At 35.0% G+C, this 19,328-nt stretch overlaps 1 protein-coding gene across 4 annotated transcripts; it reads left to right on the top strand.

Moving 5' to 3' along the window:
* The first annotated feature begins 792 nt into the window (after positions 1 to 792).
* LOC7479118 (protein ENHANCED DISEASE RESISTANCE 2-like) lies at positions 793 to 16,825 on the top strand. 4 transcript variants are annotated; one of them, XM_052449043.1, is made up of 23 exons: positions 794 to 1,269; positions 2,688 to 2,762; positions 2,967 to 3,020; positions 4,460 to 4,525; positions 4,843 to 4,901; positions 6,057 to 6,136; positions 7,223 to 7,348; positions 8,216 to 8,250; positions 8,627 to 8,727; positions 8,802 to 8,897; positions 9,635 to 9,699; positions 10,256 to 10,327; positions 10,843 to 11,013; positions 11,904 to 12,109; positions 12,229 to 12,295; positions 12,643 to 12,818; positions 13,088 to 13,189; positions 13,837 to 13,884; positions 14,501 to 14,644; positions 14,743 to 14,838; positions 15,273 to 15,374; positions 16,197 to 16,290; positions 16,381 to 16,825. In XM_052449043.1, exons 1-22 carry the CDS (start codon positions 955 to 957, stop codon positions 16,287 to 16,289), a joined length of 2,349 nt encoding a protein of 782 aa, XP_052305003.1. In that variant the 5' UTR covers positions 794 to 954; the 3' UTR covers position 16,290; positions 16,381 to 16,825. The 4 variants fall into 4 exon arrangements, with proteins under 4 accessions (XP_052305004.1, XP_052305003.1, XP_002325156.2 ...); XM_002325120.4 differs by having other exon boundaries at positions 11,904 to 12,103; positions 16,197 to 16,825; XM_024589926.2 differs by having other exon boundaries at positions 16,197 to 16,825.
* Positions 16,826 to 19,328: the final 2,503 nt, after the last annotated feature.

The raw sequence follows: 19,328 nt of genomic DNA, 5'->3' as shown, positions 1-19,328 counted from the left end.
TCATTTAAGTCGGGCAGCTCTGTCATTGACCCTTCTTTTTTAGGGGAGACAACTAGTCACCAAAAAATCTTCCTCCCCCCGCCCCTTTTTTTAGTGCACATGAAATACAATACAGGTGGCAACGATGCACACGGAGCAGCACATGCATCCAAGTCAATCAAAATGTTCCGTGTCACCAATCAGCCAACCCTCGCCTTTCTTATCCCACCAAACATCCACTTGGCAACGTCTAAGCCGTACGTATGCCTAGATATTGTGCCCCACCAGGGCCTCTAGCTGGGAAACTACAAATCAGTCCCCCAATTACATGTACAATCTCAATTGAATCTTCAAAAATTTAAAATGATAAGTATTTCTCATCATCAAGATCAAAACTAGAGAATTAACATCTCTCGTTTAAAATTTTGAGACAGAAAAAAATTTAAAATTATAATGAATTGCCACACTTATCCTTTATTTTATATTGATTTTGAATATCTTAATATAAATATCCAATTCATAGTTTTATTCTGTTTTTTTTTTAATCTATATATCTATATTATTATCTCAATCTCATATGAAATTGAAATGATTGAATCATTTTATTTGGACCGGAAAGTGATTTACAAAACAAAATTAAAAACTTATTCAACTCAATTATTAAAAAAAAAAAACTATAGGATTGCACATTATTTTTGGAAAAATATGGGTAATTTTTAGATCATCAATTTGAAAACATCTATATAATTTGAGGATTGATTTGGTAGTTTTCCCAAACCAAATATCAATGACTTGGAAAAATGAACTAATTACGACGTCATATTTCAGAAAGCTGTGGGGAAGGAGGTGGAGACGAGGAAGGAAAATCCTAACGCCTTTAACCTCCTCATAAATAAATACGCTAATCACACACAGAACGGATTTCTGCTACATTCAAATTAAAACCTGATTGATCAAAGAAGACAGTGAAAAGCGATGGAAACAACGACGACGAAAACGACGAAGGTGAAGGTGAGGATAGTGGAGAGAGAAGGTGGTTCAGATGGAAGTAGTGGAAGCTGGGAGAGCAGTGGTGGTGGCGGCGGCGGCAGTGGTGGTGGTGGCAGTGGCGGTGGCGGCAGTGGTGGTGGTGGCGGAGGAGAAGAGAGGGGGATTTATGTGTATTCTGGCTGGGTTTATCATTTGGGGACGAACTCGATAGGGCGTCAGTATTGTCATTTGAGATTCTTGTTTATTAAAGGAAAATATGTTCAGATGTACAAGCGTGATCCTCAGGATCATCCTGGCATCGTATGCTTTCTTCTTTGCTTGCCTTTTTTCTTTATTGTTTTTTGCTGCCTTTTGTTTTGGCTCAAGGATCAAGAAAGTAAACGCTGCTTTTTTTTTGTGTGATTTTAATTTGATTCTTTTTTTATGTTATATTTTTTTGATGGATTTAAGTAAAAAAAAAATGGAACTGATTTGTATTGGAGAAGGTTTGTTATTTTGAGCAGTTATGGTGGCGAGAAAAGAGTTATATGATAATATCTGCAGGTGTTGATTTGAATGAAGTTAAAACACAAGTTGTAGGATTTTGTGGGTAAACTAAGGGTTGAAATGGGTTGATGGAACATTGGACTGAGAGAGGGTGGGAAGTGTTGTGGCTACTGGGTGGAGAGTTGAATATAGGTTTTGATAATTTTGCTAGGTTGATCTGAGTGCTGCCGTGGGGTTGTTGGAGGCTTTTTGAGGTTTATAGATGCTGGAATTGCACCTGCGATGAGATTTGCTGTTGTAGATGTGGTTTTGCATTGAAAAATGGGAAGGGTAGTGGAATTTTAAGAACTTTCACTGAGGTTTCATGTAGCGTGTCTAAATTTCCCACCGAACCGGCAAAACCTGATAAAAATGTGATATTAGGGTGCTAACGCACATTTCTTTGTCTTGAAAAATTCTCAAAATGTGTTCTGAAGTGGGAATTTTTCTCTTTGTTGTTTTTTTTTTCCTGTATTAGATTGGCAGTGTGGGGTAAAATGGTTTAACCCGGTGACTAATACCCTTGGCTGGATGCAGATTTTGATCCTGTCTACCTATGTCTTCTGATAAGAAACTCAAAAAATTGAGAACGAAGTAGGAAATCAAAATGCTTTTTCCAAGTGCATTAGAAATGTAGTTAATGAAGCTGATTTATTTGGTCTGAATTTGTTGTCTTGTTTGAAAATTTCTTTCTTGCGGTTTGCACAGCACCTAGTTTAGGCAATGATGTGGGGTTCTGCCTCTTCAGCCGCTTAGCCCTTTGGTTATTGTTATCTTTTGGCCTTTGTAATCTTTTTCCATTTTCTTTATACCGTTTCCTTCTTTTTCTGGGATTCTTTAGGAGGAGAATTTGTTTCCCATTGTGTATTATTTCTTGCAGTAACAGCCTCTTACTGAAAAATAATTATAAAATTCACCTGCTAATCTATGGTTATATTTCCCGTTTTTATTTTGTTCCTTGTTTTTGTAAATGACCCTTCTTCTTCCATTGAAGAGGAGAAAAAGAGAAAACTGAGATCATGTAATTTTAAGCTTCCCATCTTGGTTTATTATGGCGCACAACAAGCACATTTTATACACAACAGATTTGTGTATCAACAAGTTTTTAAAGTGCACGATCAATTTAAATATGTGATTTCAAGTGTTCAATTTGATTCGTACTTAATTCTGACTCAACCTTTTCTTTGGTCCAGAAACATATCAGGAAGGGTGTAATAGGGCCTACACTTAAGGTGGAGGAGCTAGGGCGTCGAAAAGTCAATCATGGGGTAAGAACCTTGTCAATCTATATGTCATGAGTACTTAAACAGTATTAAATGTCTTTTTGCTTCCTCATACTTTAAGACATCATTTTTTTTACGCTTCCTCTGTTGGTTTAGCCATTCTCCTCTTTCTTGAATAGCCTTTGAATCATGTCCAGTCATAAGCATGAGAAAATAATCTAGGCTAACTTTTTTTTTCCTTGAATGTAGGATATTTATGTTTTACGGTTTTACAATCGATTGGATGAGACAAAAAAAGGAGAAGTAAGTTACAGTTTTCATCTATAGTTTGCAAATTATTGGTGCAATTTCAAGATGGATTAGATATTTCAATGTGAAGTGGTAAAGATTGTTGGCGTTTTAGAATCCATACTATGCACTGAACATATTCATTTATCTGTCGATTATGTGCTTTATTTTATTTTTTGTGATGATTGATTGTCTTGTGTCTGCTCGTTGTGATAATTTACCATACAGAATTTATAGTTGGCCTGCATGAAAGAAATATCAAATAAAGTGGCATTTGTGCCAGTTCACATGTTAGTTTCTTTCTCCATTTTCTCAATGCCAAGCAAATAAACAATGGATGGCCTCTCTTTAGGCATGCCATCTTCTACCTGTATCTTTTTTAATTGTCTGGATCTTAAAAAATGGATCCTAAAATAATGATTATATTGTACAATTTAAGTAATGATTCCAAGCCAACACTTCCATCTGTTTTACAACCCAGTAGACTCCACTGCTTTGTGTTCCCTATTTCACATTAAAGGCAGGTTTCTGGCTGTTAAGACTTTCTAAAGCTGTCAGTGATGCAAACTAATCAAACCTCAATTCACCAACGCTACATCCACTGTGTTGTCAATTGCTATTTAGCAGACATTTGTCTTTATTCAACTTCAGACCTCTTATGTTCTATTAAGCCATCTTACCCAACCTGGTTGTGAAGAAAAGCAGCCTCAAAGTTTTTAAGTTCTGACAATAACCTAAAACTTGCTCTTAGAAATTCCTTAGAAGCTGAGATCATCAGTAATTATTAAACCCAATTCAAATTTTATTTGTCTTAAAGAATAGAGTATACTCTAATAGCTTCCATTAGTAGAACCTGTGATTGCACACTCTAAGAAACCATCATTGCAAAATTCTGAAAAATAACTAGAATTGGAAATTTATTATGAAGAATATTCCTTCTTGAGCCTTTATCTAATTGGCATTCATACAAGAGCATTATGTGGAATTTTCCAGAAAGGCAACACATTCCAGGGGTTCACTGACATGTATTTATTAGTTCTCATCTTTTACTTACATGCAAAACATTCTTCTTTATGCAATAAATATTGAGTGAGTTTGGAAGGAAAAATGGATTATTAAGTTCCAGAAAGATAGCTTTATAAGCTGAAAATGTCTTTCATAATTATATGCACAAATGCCTGTCCCGAGTATGTTACCTGATGCATGCCTGCATGTGGGATGCACTCATTGTCACACGCAATGCTACTGTTACGTCCCAGGGTGTAATCTTTAAAATCATGTGCTCTTGAGATGTTATTTGGAATCTGCATTTGGCTTGTGCTAAACCTGGTGGGCCCTTTCATTTGCAGGTTTTTTTAATAAAGTAAATTAGTTTTATTTTCAAATAATTCTTAGTTACGCTTTCCTTTATATGCCAGAAAGACTTACAACTAATTGCTTGTTTGTGCTTCAAGATTGCTTGTGCTACAGCTGGAGAGGTTAAACAATGGATGGAAGCATTTGATCAGGGGAAGCAACAGGTACAGGGAATTAGACTTGAACGTGGTGAATAATTGGTCCTGTGTTAATTTTATATAGAATATCAGAGGTAGTTTCACATATAAAATCATCATGGCAGAACCAATTATAACTGCATTATTTATTATATTGTGTTGTGGTATTTTATTCAATTTGTTATGTTTGGTTTCCTTTCTGACAACTCAAAAGAAATACTCGGTCCTTGTCTTGAAAGTGGAACTTATTGTTTTTGTTTTGAAAAAATTGGTACCTTGTGTAAGTAATGTTAGATTCATCAAATTCTTCTCTTGTTTGGACCATCATAATATTCTTTTGGCAGGCTGAATTTGAACTTGCAAGAGGACTTAGTGCCAGAAACAAGCTGAACATGGAGACAGAGTATGCTTCCTACTTGTGGATCATCTTGTTTAAATAATTATCTTTGGACGAGTCTCTTCACCAATTGGTTTTGCTTGGATAATCATAGAGGATTTAACAACCAAATTAAGCGAGAAATGGAGGAATCTGATTTCTTGATGGGAAAAAAGCTAATATATACATTCATTGGCATCTGTAATCTCCCCACATTTACAGCTAGTTGAGTCCTGGCTCTACTTATAGCTAGTAATTTTTCACAATAATGAATTAAAAAGACATTCTTTTTGCAGCCAGATAATCCTAATTTGCTGATTTCTCAAGAAATGTAAATGTGATACCCATAGTTTGATCAACAATGGTTTCTGGTCTCAGTTACTCTTGCTGTATGTTGATATTTGGGTCTAGGTGACCAATTCAAAAATCCCCCAAATGGTTGTAGATGCGAGATTGACAAGTTATTATTCCTTAAAATAAGCGTTTAGAGAGGCTCAAGCACGTATTATTATTAGCTAGTATTTATATGTAAAGTTATCATTTCCACATGAAATCATGAATCATCAGAGCAACAAACATATAACCAGGTAAAGTTATCATTTCCCAGGACAGTGGGCCAATGCTAGTATTCCTCAGAGAATTTGGGTGGAAGATGTCCCCTATTCTGCTTCATCTCTTGTACTGCTGGATTCTCCTTTAGTTTAATGTTATGTTTATTCCTAAAAAAAGTTATTATTTCCTATTTCATTATTTTGGTTGTAGATGTGTGATGTTATCGTGTCCTGTATTTTTGCAACAAACATATAATGAAGATAAAGTACAAACAATGGGAACAGTTGGTTTTACTGGTTGATGGTCTATTCACTTCTAAAGAAGACAGGTGTTTAAATCCTTGCCAGTCAACTTTTGTGCTTGATTTTATATGAAAACTAGGGGAACTAATCACTTGTAGCCAGGTCTATAACACAACTCTAGGATAGCTTATAATTAATGCAGGTAGTCAAAAGAGGCATAGGTTTTCTTGGGTGTCACTCTAAATCTGTGGAATCATATTGGCAATGCTTTTGTTTTTTATTGTTAATTTCTATTCGTATTTTTTGCTTGGTTCACTGCGGGATTTTATTGTCTGGTATTCTGGATGAATTATTATTGTTTGAAATCTCTTCTCTTTTGTTTTGCAAGGATTATCAATCTTGAAGGACATCGACCTAGAGTGAGGAGATATGCTTACGGATTGAAAAAGTTAATAAGAATAGGGCAAGGTAAGGTGTTACTCTCACTACTCATTAGCAAAACTGTTGCACCTCATTAGGCATTGGAGATTTTTCCAATTGTGCTATACAGTTTTCTTGTCCTGGACATGAATAATCAAAGTTAAGAGTGCATATCTTAGTAAAGTGTGCATATCTTGTCATGGATTACTGCATGACATAGGCTTTGCAGGACTTCCAAGTGTTAATGTATTTCAATTTTCAAAGTAATGTTTTTTTGGCCACATCTGGAGTTGACTTGTATACAAGAGTGTGGCGACTTCTGGGATGTTATGTGTTTGTGATGGTATGGATCTGACATAGAACTGTCTATAGTTCAAAGGTTATGGTGGGATTTTTGGTGCTCATGTGCATGATAGATATGTTCCATCATAGAAATTTCAACTCTTACATAAATTTATCATGATGTTCAGCAAGAAATGAGCAAAATTGCAGTGAGCTTAATGAGCTCAAACCAGCCATTGCTACCCATGTCCACTATAAAAATTAAAATTAGAGGATTTATTTTTTGGTGAAGACCCATTTATCCTAGCAACGGAAAATTAAAAAAAAAGTTAGTAAAATAAACCAGGAAAACAATTTCTTGGATGTGATGGTGTCTGCTTGCATTTCTTAACATGCAGGAAGATTATAACATATGTTGCATCGATCATTATATGATTTGTCTGTGCCGTTGCCATGTTGTGTGTGTTCCTTTTGTTATAATCCTTTCTTGGTAAAATCCTATAACAACTTAATTTAAATATTTATCTTCGTTATACGAAATTGGGAAAGTTTAATATTGGATGAAATGTATACCCCTTAAACATGCTAAGTGAATGTTTTATATCCTTCTATTTGGTGTTTACAAATATTGAATAAATTTGACTGTAAGAGTAATTTTTACAAAATAAAATATTGATGATTTTTTGTCAAATTGCTTCAACTCTTGATGCCAATTTTATATTTTATACTAAGTAACCTATCAATATGTGTGCTATAGAAATACTTACTGGTATGGAATAATCTTTAGTTTTTTTAGTTTTTTTTTTAAAAAAATTTAATTTGCTAGTTCTGTCTGTCTTTTGTTATTGACAGGTCCAGAAACACTTCTTCGGCAATCCTCAAGCGTGGCTGCTAAGGTTAGGCCTGATAGGTACTTTGAGGGTGAGGTTGGAGATGCAATCGACTTTCATCAATGGAAATGTGTTCGTACAGCTAATGGTACCTTTCTATTATGCAATTTTTATATTCTTGTTTCCAGGTGATGGTCATTGCTTTGTAGATGGTCCTCCCTAAAGCTCTTTCTTTCTCATTTTCTCTAGAGACTTTGACCATTCACTTGTTTTTTGTTCTAAATATATCATTTCATATTCTTCATGAACTTACTACTCATAAATATCTCTATTAGTGTATGGATGTCCTAAATCCTTCATTTTGTATCCCAGATTCATATTTCTTATATGCCATTGATGAGATGTTACAGTTTTTATATGTGGTTAGGATTCTTTATTTGTCTTTAACTTTTTTGGATTAATTCTGGAGAAAAATGGACAACTTACTGTATAGTTTGTTTAAAATTATCATGGCATTTTTGCTGGCCTTAGGAGAAAAATATCAATGGGTTGCTCTCTTGGGAATGGCTAATATAACTCTATTGAAACCTCTGAGCTTCTACAGAAGAATCACAAAAGATAAGGCAGGGATCAGATCTGTGTTCAATTTACTATTGCCCTCATAGGTATATTTTCAATGTGGATGATCCATACTATTGATAAGAATAGAATGCTACTAGTACTGATAGACTAAATGAGCAAGGGAAAGAAAATGTAAATTATTTATGTTTTGGGCATTCTCACAACTTATAAACATGTAGCTTGTGACTGCAATCTCTCAACAGTTGATGGTTACTGGGCCTGCTAAAACATGCAACAGAATCATTGTATTGGCATATAGTACACAAATAGATACTTGAGTATATTTCAAATATTGAGCAGAGCATGATAGGATAGGTTTTACGGGTTTGACATGAAATTTGTTAACTATACGTTGATTTTCATTTCTAAATACTTCCTATTGCTGTGGTTTCAGGTGTTCGAATCTTTGAGGATGTGTCCAATTCCAAGGTTTTTGTTTCTTACTGTATCTGTTAGCCTTGATCGGAAAATGTTTTCTTGAATTCTTATGGAGAATTATCCTGGAAAACAATCTTCATTGTGATCCCTCTCTCTCTCTCTCTCTCTCTCTCTCTCTCTCTCTCTCTCTCTCTCTCTCTCTCTCTCTCTCTCTCTTCTGTAATAACATGAAAAATTGACTTTCATGGTTAGTTGTGAAAATTAAGATGGAAGATGTGAAGTTTGCTGTTGTGGGTGATTGAATTTGTATGTATCTGACTTAGGTGTCTATGTCTGTAATTTATCTTTGTTGCTCTTCATGTTATCAATGAACCGAATAAAAAGCCTCTAGTCTTAATCTGCTCTGATGCATTGGTAGTGTTTGTAGAATGGTAAAGGTGTTCTTGTGAAAGCTGTTAGTGTGATTGAGGCCAGTGCTGATACTGTTTTTGAAGTGATTTTGAACCTTGACCAACATCAAAGATATGAGTAAGTTTCTCTCGATTTTTCCTCTAGAGCTGTGTTAAATGATCATTAAATTTCTCTCTAATAATTCATTACAGGTGGGATATGTTGACAGGCGACTTGGAGCTGTTAGATTCTTATGATGGACACTATGATATTGTCTATGGGACATGTGATTCCAATTATCTTTCCCGGTAATGTCTTTAGGCTGGATTGTTAATGCATTTTGCAAAATGTATAAAGTCTCTTTTTTTGGTTGCTGGTTTGCTGCTAAAAAGACCCTGCCTCTGAAAGAAAATATTTCTTCTCCAGTATTTTCTTCTTCGAGTGTGCATGTAATCTTTCTGCAATGATTAGAAATTAAATACCATGGTCTATTTCTATTTTTTCGTCTTTGTTTCCATTGCATTCTGGATTTAACTGGCTAACTAAACCCTTCCTAGTAAATGAATGGAGCTGGAAATAGTAACTAAATGGCTTAAATACTTAAACTCGCATGTTGCACATGTTGTTATACCGAGAAACTTGTGTGTGCTATTTTATCATCGTCATTGCACATGTTGCTGCAGGATAAGTATATAGTTTTATATTTTAAGCATATGTGATCTAAACCAAATTTAAACCATAAAGTGCAACCGGCTTGGACACATGTTAAACTTTGAAACAACAACTATGCCACCTTTATAAGTAATTATTTGTACTTAAAAAAACCATGCCGTGCTTTGCATATCATAGTTTTCTTAAGCTTCTTGTACACAATTGACTTTTAAATCTTGCACTCGTAATGATTTTTCCTTATTATTATTATTTAACATCATGATTCATGAGGCACTAGTAATTAAAGTAAGAGTTGCTACAATAGTAGTTTTAACTGCATCATGCTTCTTATTTCATCACTCAGAACTTACTTGTTAGACAACCTGTTCCACAGGTGGAAATCAAATAGAGATTTTGTCTTCTCTAGGCAATGGTTTCATGGACAAGACGGAACATACAGTAAGCAAATATAATTAACTGATTTACAGTTGCTTGTCATTAGGTGCAATGCTATGTGATATGCCGCAAATTTTTTAGACCAGGTGAACTAAACCCTCCCTTTATCTGGTAATCTGTGGGACTGCCCCTTTTACATCTAGGAGAACTAAGTCTCCTGATCTGCACCCTGCATTCTCTCTCTGTCCCAAAATTTGTCACTACTGCACTGCCATGTTAGAAGAAGATGCATAACGATGCTTAGATCATTGGCTACATGCATAGATCAAGTTGCTTTTCAAGTCTTAGACAATAGGAGTCATACTTGGCCTATATTTGTTGGATTAATTTAACATCATCACAAGTTAATATGCTTGTTGAATTACCACTAAACATTATGGTACCTGCTTGAAGAATGGTCAATAGTCCAATATAATGTGAATCATGCCGTTATCTTTTCTGAGAATCTATAGTTAGATTCTTTCTTTGATTTTTTTTTCCACTTTCTTCTATAATTCATTAAATCAATTTCACTTGCCACCTCTGCTGTTGGCTGACATATTTCTGTTTATTTCTGAAGCAATTTTGCAACTTCCTGCTGTGCATAAGGAGCGACCTCCAAGATCTGGATATCAGCGGGAGAAAATCAACCGTAAGTGGATTCATCTTTTAAAATGCTACGTTTTCATAATATCTGAACCATTTGGAACTGATTATTGGCTCACAAATATTACCATTATCAAGGAACTAGACAGTAAATTGGGTTTAATATGATGTATTCAGCAGGGGATGGGATCTAAATATTTAAAAGTTAAATGAAGCAGGTGTATCTCTCTAGCTTCAGTTAAATATATTTGTGTTGATGCAAGGATAAACTGTTCCATTATTCCTCTCTGTTCAAAATTTAAATCTTTTGGATTACATTATCGGATCTTGTTGTGAACGTCAAATAATTCAGTCGCCTTGCTTGCTATTTATATTATCTTGTGGTGCATTTCTATATCCATGCAGATAATGAAGCTTCTTTTTTCTGGTCATCTCTGATTGTTTTGTGTTAGGTTTCAGTTTCACATGCAAGCTGATCATCTGCAATAATAAATGAAAAACTATCAACTGCCTTCATTGATTTGCTGTTTTCTGTTGATCTGTATTATTCATGAGTTGTAGCTTCTACATGGGAGATTAGAGATTTAAATACACCCATGGAGTCAAATACAGCAAGATGTCTTGTGATGCAAATGTTAGAGATACAAGAAGCAGGATGGTGCAGATGGAAGAAAAGTCGTGGCTCAAAGTTTGAGAAGACTATTTCTTTTGCATTATTATCTCAAGTGGAAGGTTTGGTTTTGATCCTTTCCTTATCTGGTATATGCTGTGATAAAAAGTCTTCCTTTTAGGCCATCTAACATATATTGCCTCAGCCTAGTGAGGTCTGTGAGAGATTTCAGGAAGTTCTGTCATCGGAACTCCAACCCATGATACGACTCTTGATCAACTGAGAAACCAACTTCTCTGGTCTCTAGACTACAAGTTTGGCAAGAACTAACAAGGGTCATTGCGTCTTCACATGTCTATTATTTACTTATTTATGTTTGGACCATAACTTCTATAAATTGGTCATCGATCAAGTTTAGGAATCACTTTGTTGTTGGCAACTAACATTTTTGTGATGTTATCTCGTCTCCCTAAGTGTTTATACCTTATCCTTCTTTGCAAGCCTTTCTCCTCTCCTTCTAAATATGCTCTTTGTGCATCCAGAATCCTGCTTGTTTAATTGAATAGCTATTAGAACCTAGGTAATATTTTATCCCAATTATATAAAATAGCAGCCTTCCTGGCAGTGAAATGATTGGCAATGTGTGCTTTTGTCTAATTTTGAAAGGGTTTGCTTGGAATTAGTGGATTGATTTTTTGATACTATGGCACAACTGCCAAACTGTTTCTCGCTGAAAATCAAATGTGACAATTCGTTCTCATCATACAGATTATTCCTTTGAGACTAGGAGAAGTGTTACCTATAAAATAAAATTATTTATCGTTCAGTATAAGCAAAGATGAAAGTTTATTATGAAAACCCAGGTATGGTATGTGAGACATTGAAATTTCAATAAATGTCATGTTCTTCCAAACAATATTAAAAGTAAATCCTATGAAATTAGGCTGCTGTAATTCTCTCCATTATCTTAATCATACTGGTGGTTAAATACTCTTGGTTCATTGTCAATCAGGTCTGAAAGAATATATTTCAGCAAATCCAGCATTCAAATTTGAACATTCCACTACAGTCATCAATTCTAGAATTTCTGATGGTGCCATCTCTAGCAGTGAATATGAGGATTCTGAAGTGCAAGATGAGTTTTACGATGCAATGGCTGATGACTCATCATCATCATCATCAGAAGAAGAGAGCGATGATGACCATGAAAAGGTCAAGGTTATTTTAGAGTACTTTTGATGTCTCATTTATAGTTTATAGTTGAACTCAACTTTCTTATAGATAGCAATCGAAATTCTAAAGAACTCCTGAGCTGAAAGACATCTCTCTTATGGCAGGGAGTGAAAGTTAAACTGAGGAATGTTTCATGGGCCATCACAGGCTTGGCATTGAAGCGAGCTCCAGGTCCTTTCTCTTCTGGATGATAATAACCTTACCGGTCCTTGGTTGCTATTTCTTTCACATTGTTGTTACTCTTTTAGTGGCTTGAAAATTATCTCCGTTCCCAATAATAGTAGATATTTTGCCTTCTTGGTATACAAGTAAAGCTTTACTTTTGGTGATAAAATTGTATACATCGATTGTCTTATTTCCAGTGTAGTTGACTTAAATGAGGAGAAAATGGAAAAGGGAAATAGTGTTTAGGATCATACTTTTGTCTGTGCTTCAGTAAGTGCTAAGTCTTAGCTGACAACTGATGTCTTTTTCCCTTTCTGCTGTATAGTCTCAGTATTGCTCTATTTCAAATGCAGATACAGATGCAAGAAAGGACTTGGATCCATGTATAGCTCCAATCAATATTGATCCAAGCCAATTTCATGGTTCTCTCAACAAAGGAAAGGATGAAAATGATTCAAACTGTTGGACTTCTCCAAGCGGCACAGGATTTATGGTTAGAGGAAAGACTTATCTAAAAGATAGCTCTAAGGTGGGTTCTTCTTTCTTTTCGATACATTGTTAATAATATCTTATTTATCATATTATAATGTCAAAATGAAAGGGATTGCTTATTTGCTATGTGTGTTTGTGCTGCATGTTGGAGGTTGTGTTGTCTCATTCAACGAGACTGATAGTTTATGGATTAGTAATTGAGTTGATGATGAAGACCATCACATTCTGTTTTGAATATTAAATACTGATTTATTAGAAACACTATTGTTTACCTGGATCAAAATGTCATGCATAATCTTTTTGCAGGTAATGGGAGGAGATCCCCTTCTCAAGCTCATTTCAGTTGACTGGTTCAAGGTTGACAAGGCCATAGATGGGATTTCACTTCATCCCAGGTGTCTGGTGCAGGTACTGTAGGTTAATTTTTGGTTTCTCGTAACTGATATAGTTAGGAAAAATTGTGAAACTAATCCTTCTCACTTTTATACATGGACTCATATGTACTTAATAGCTATAAATTCTGATTGGGAACCCTGTTTTGCTTGATAGTCTGATATATGCCTATTTAATAGCTCCCTCCCTTGAAGCTATGAAATTTGATTAGGAAATTGAAATGCTTGAAAAATGTATTTGTAGATTTGAACATTTCATATTCACCATGGTCTAAGAACAGTCTACTCTTTAAAATTATTTTAGAGTACATTTTTTTCAAATCACGCCCAGTATTTAGCTAGAACAATCTTGCAACTCTCTCTGTTATGTGATTATTCATATCTTAGTGGACAGTTTCAAGCTGTCTCTGAAAAGTTATAGTAACTTCATATCTAAGCTTAAGATTTCATTGCTTGATTTCTGCTGGAATCAAATAATCTCTAGGTTTTCTACTCTTTTTTTCCACCATGGACTTGTCTTGTTACAGTGTGTGTTAACTTTCTTCTATTAATAATACCTCACCTTTATCTGAAAAGGAGGTGTGGTTCTGCCCTTAAAAAGATATATAGTTCTATGTAATTTGAGTGGCCATTTATCCAATGATTGCACCTTTTCAATTTCAGACTGAAGCTGGAAAAAAGCTCCCCTTCGTTCTGGTCATCAATCTCCAGGTATGCAAAAGAATGCATTCCAATCTCGTTCAATTTGATATGTTTTAAAGTGTCAAGAACTTGGAAGTTAGAAGTTAATGTGTTGTCTGTGATAAACCATTATTACATTGCCTGCCATATGCAAGTTTCACATTAGTTACATATATTATATAAAAATTCATAGTTGCCTCTGGGTTTATAAATATGGTGTGAATTTCCAAATGCATGCATTCCAATCTCCATTTTGCTAATTTTCATTCTATACAAAATACTCTTACCCTAATCTGGAACTGTGTTGACTATATGAATTCTTCTCCCCAATTTTCATTCTGCACCATATTTTCAGTTGGAGACAAAGCCTGCAAAGAACACAGCCTTTTATTTTAGGTATCATAGCTTTACAAGTTATTATAGGTCATTATAAAAAGACTGAAACTGATCAAGAAAAATAGAGACTGGAATATGCCTAATCGTATGTAGCCTCTATACTTTAGAGGATGAAGATGATTTTGGATTTATTAGGCTTGATGAATGTCATTGACCATCATTAACTTTTAGTATTTTAAGATATTCTCTGATTTTAGAAGGTACATCATCTTTCAAAAAAAGCATGTGGTCATTCTTTTTTCTGTTTCAGATTCCATCAAAACCAAACTACAGTTTGGTTCTCTACTATGCTGCAGACAGGCCAATAAACAAAAGTTCTTTGTTGGGTAAATTTGTTGATGGGACAGACTTGTTTCGGGATTCAAGATTCAAATTAATTCCTAGCATCGTTGAGGTATTCCATCCCATTAAGATTATTACTAACATTGGTGGCTTTTTCCCTGTTTTGCCTTTAATATGTGGAGGCAGCTCATTGCTCTTTGAAATTAATAGGGATATTGGATGGTCAAGCGCGCAGTTGGAACAAAAGCTTGCCTATTGGGGAAAGCTGTAACCTGCAAGTACCTCAGACAAGATAATTTTCTAGAGGTAATATTTTCTCATACTTTTACTGCATCAGATGCAGTAGACACTTTACTTGATATCATTCAGGATATATAATGAATTTAACTAAAACGCTTTTCTTTGGTTGTGTTTCTGGTAACCAGATTGTGGGTTGATAATTAACATGGTATCCTTGTTCATGTTTTGGAAAATATTTTGGTTTGTTTCACAAATGTATGTTCTTGTACTTGGGGGAAAAATGCATATATACTGATTTTACTAGCAGGTAATATGGTTCGGTTGTGAGTTTCTTGGGGCTTATTTGATCATTTAATCAGATAATTAGAACATTCATTCCGATTCATTTTTCTTATTTTGGATGGATAGGCAAGCATAAGCAAATTTGTTGCATGCTATAATGCTTTTCTCCTGTTGTTCCTTTAACTTACTGTTTTTATGCTAAAACTTCTGTTTTGTAGATTGCTGTTGATATTGGCTCATCATCTGTGGCAAGAGGGGTCATTGGTCTTGTCCTTGGATATGTCACAAGCTTAGTTGTTGAACTTGCAATTTTGATAGAGGTCTGGACCGCTGTTAAATCACCCTTCCTTTTCTATTCATAGCGCAATCTTGCCTAGCTATTGTACTTCTTCTGTAGACTTACAGCGCTTGAGGTTGGAAATGGTTATAAGGTCATAAACTATGACTTATTGCATTTTGTTCCCAACTGTGGGTGGACCTTTACATTTACACCCAGAGATTATTGCACTAGCAACCTAGATGGCCTCCATGATAAAAAAAAGAAAATACATTTATTTAAGTTAAAGTACCTTATGGATTGGCCCAACTAAAACTTAGGCTGGCTCCAATTTCTCTTTATGATGGTACTCCCTGCCAACTGACAGATCAGTCACCTGATTGGACACTTGAAACGATGCTAGTTATAGAGCTCATGGTTTGAGACAAGTCCAAGGATCTAATGGCTGAAAACATGGGATTTATGATATACATGTGTAAACCCAGTTTTTTTTCCTTTCTTTTCAAATTTTAACTACTCACTTTGGGCTTTGTTATGCAGCCATATTGATAATCCTTTTGTTATTCCTTCTCCTTGTGCCAGTAATTTTGGTTCATCTGCTGCCGTTTATTTTAGTTCGATTTATGATTTATTTGAAAGAGTACTAGGGATGCAATGTGCAACATTAAATGACCATAGTTGTGTCCAGCATAGTTGTGTATGTTATAGTTATAATGTCACTAATGGTAATCCTGTGCTGACATAGTCTAAGTGAATCTTCATGTATGATTTCTGAATTGTTAACTTAATCCAACTCGCATGATCCTGACTCCTGAGTACATGCATGTGATAATCAACCTGATATTGAATCTAGCTGTTTTCCCAGGCAAAAGAGGAGGCAGATCTGCCTGAGTATATTCTCGGGACCGTCCGGCTAAATCGTCTAAGGATCGACACAGCTGTACCTTTGGAGGTTTAAGGTTTTCAATTGTCAGCATTCTCCATTCATCGTATTCCTGTCTAGCTAAATTATCTAAGGATCGACACAGCTGTACCTTTGGAGGTTTAAGGTTTTCAATTGTCAACATTCTCCATTCATCGTATTCCATCGATGCTGTTATTTTTGGGGCTTTGCTCGCTCTGATATCTCTGATCCGGTAAAAGATCACAACAGTCATATTATAGTGCTTTGTTTAGATGTATTTATAACACATTGACAGATGGATAAATGGGTTTCTACATGGTGAGCTATAAGCGCAGTTGAAGATTGATCAGGTGTGAAAGATCCCACATAAGTTTGGTTTGGTAGGATTTACAAGGAGAATTAAACTTGAGTTGATGCTCAGCCTTTTACCGGAATCGCTCATTTGATTGTCGGATTGGAAAACTAGTGGTCGAGTATCTGCAAACTGGGTAAGTGTGCTGGTAGATACCATCTTGTATCCAAATTATTCATCTCTTAATTTGTCAGAATGCTATTTTTTTATTAAAAAAAAACATCTAATCCATTTGCAACTCATGGTTCTTGCTTTGCCAAGGTAAAGAAAACAGGAATTTGTGTTACCAAACAAGAATGGACTGGTTGTTTTCTTTTGTTGCTTGTGGTATGGACCGTATGGTTTAGGTTATGTTGTTGAAGCCCTCAATTCTTCTCTCACATCAAAATGTAGGGCATGCTCAAAACCTCACCAGCCGTTTATTACTCGAACAATAGACACTGTTAATCCATAATTGGTCGAAGCAGATTTCATGCTTTATGGTGCTATAGCAAACAAAAACAGTAAAGAGGAAAGAATTGTTGAAGAACTGATGTGAATCAAAGGAGTGTCCTTTTCTCCAATCACTTTACCAACTCCACCCATCTTTATTTAATACTTTATTCCCAAATGCATGCCATGCTTTATGATTGATTGACGTCTTCTGCTTGTAGAATGCTTCTTTTATGTTTTGCTCATTAGTTTCCGCACCAGCCCTCTCTTTTTTTTATTTTTTTAGTATTTTAAAAATAAAAACACCACTTGCCAATCATTTAAGAAATATATATATATATAGTAAATGCTGTCAAAAATAACATAGCTCGGTGTATAGTGATTAAAAATCAGGGTTCTCAAGCTTAAGATCATAGACCTAAGCTATAAAAAAAAAATTATTAGAAAAAATTCTTAATTTGCTGGTGTTTTATTAGAAGTTTCAATAATAATTTTTTTTATAAAAGAAGTTAGACATCTCTATTTATATTAGTTTTAAAATCTTTAATAAAAAAGAACTTCTAATTAAAATTTACTAAATTATTAAATTCATCTAGGGATTTCTAAATACCAATTAAAAATAACTAAAATCTAAAATTAAAACAACTTTAAGCTTCGTATTAAATGGTTTTGGTTTTCTGGGTTTTTTTTGCGAGTATCTCTTCGTGCTTGGTTTCATAACCTTAAAAATAAAAATAAAAATAAAAAATAAGATTTGCAGGTTACATCATTCCCATCAACTGAACATGTTAAAAGTCTAAAAAATTGTGAAAGCTGCTTTGTTTTCAAGAGCATAACCCTTAAGCTATATTATTTTCTCAATTATATCTTACTATATGTTTCACTCTTTCCATATTTAGCCACCATAGAATGTCAAACCTATCCATAGTTTCTTCCGTTACAGGTAATTTGTTCAAGATTCCAAATGGTCTTTTCTGCTTTTCTTGTAGCGTGCTCCTGTGAGAAAGAAGAGGAGGAGCTCAATTTCCCCTAAAGAAGGATATTTATGGCTGTATTTTCTTATAATCTTGTTGCATTAAGAAGTCAAATCAAAGCATGAGCTCCTCCCTGCTCTTTTGACTGCTTATAATGGGAATCCAATTCATTCAATCGAGTGAGCATTTCTTTTCCTTAAAAGATGAGTTCGCCACAGCCCTCGAGACCACACGGTCGGTGGGTGTCCTTTTCATCCATGTCTTTGGAGAAATCTCTCTCCCTTATCTCACTGAACCATCGTGTTCTTTCCTTTCAGCAAGTGTTTCGTCTTTTATGCTGCGATCACACATATAGTGAATTCCTTGGTTCAATTATAGATGCATAATGGCATAGCTCTGTTCTTGCTATACTCAGTCTGTCGATTCAAAAGGCACCCAGCTGAAACATACCTTCTCTTTCGAATGGGTGTGGGAGTATCGTTAAATCATATAATTTAATATATTTTCAAGGGAAAAACTGTGGCTGAAATTTGCAGAACCAACGCAATTATCCAATGTTTTCAGACCCTTCCATCCATTTTCATAATTGTTCGGGATTGATCATAAAGTGGTGTGGTGTTTGGTTATGGTGAGCGTGCTTTACGTTTTTACATGGTGAAAAGACTTGTAATTTTGAAACAGAAAAGAAGAGGAATAAAAAAAGAGAAAAACCATATCCGGATTTACAAAAATAATAAAAATATTCTCATTTATCTTAAAATTATTCTTTAAATTCCCCCTTTCCTACTTCTCTCCTCTTTAGGTCTACCCCTCTCGTATTAATAATTATAGTGTGAACGTCATAAAATTTCTCTAGTATAGTAGTATAGTATAGCTTGTATTCAGAGGTTGTTCGCTCAAGAATACCTCTTGTGATTATCTCGCCTATATATTTGATGTAGTCTGTGGGGCTTTTTCATTATTATTATTAACTTGTGAGAACCTAACATCATCAACTCAGTTGAAATTAGAGATGATATTGCTTGCAACTTTGCAGGCTACAAGCATCCCTTTCGAAGAAAGAAAACAGAAGGAAGAAAAAAACTTGTATTCTATCGCATAGAAGCAAGGATACATCGGGGAGATTCATTTATAGCCAATATTAAATTGACACCTGATTCTAGCAGGCGAAGGGACTCCTCTGCCGGCCTGAATTATTTCATCACGGGGTCACTGTGAAAGGGTCTCAGGACGCAGGACCCCCTCGTGATGTGATCATGTCATCTGAGCACCAAGATCTTACAACCCTGCACTGTTTCCCATACATATATGAACGGACATGGACCTGTATGGCTG

This window comes from Populus trichocarpa, chromosome 18 (genome assembly GCF_000002775.5).
Source record: "Populus trichocarpa isolate Nisqually-1 chromosome 18, P.trichocarpa_v4.1, whole genome shotgun sequence".
Lineage (NCBI taxonomy): Eukaryota > Viridiplantae > Streptophyta > Magnoliopsida > Malpighiales > Salicaceae > Populus > Populus trichocarpa.
The sequence above is the reverse complement of the archived record's forward strand: the minus strand, read 5'-3'. Positions and strand labels throughout refer to the sequence as shown.

What these genes read in the sequence shown, in the direction of transcription:
- LOC7479118 (XM_052449043.1), top strand. Translation starts at nt 955, where the DNA reads ATGGAAACAACGACGACGAAAACGACGAAGGTGAAGGTGAGGATAGTG. An exon ending in GTCGAAAAGTCAATCATGGG is followed by an intron (nt 2,763 to 2,966) that starts GTAAGAACCTTG and finishes CCTTGAATGTAG; the next exon opens with GATATTTATGTTTTACGGTT. An exon ending in TTGATCAGGGGAAGCAACAG is followed by an intron (nt 4,526 to 4,842) that starts GTACAGGGAATT and finishes TTCTTTTGGCAG; the next exon opens with GCTGAATTTGAACTTGCAAG.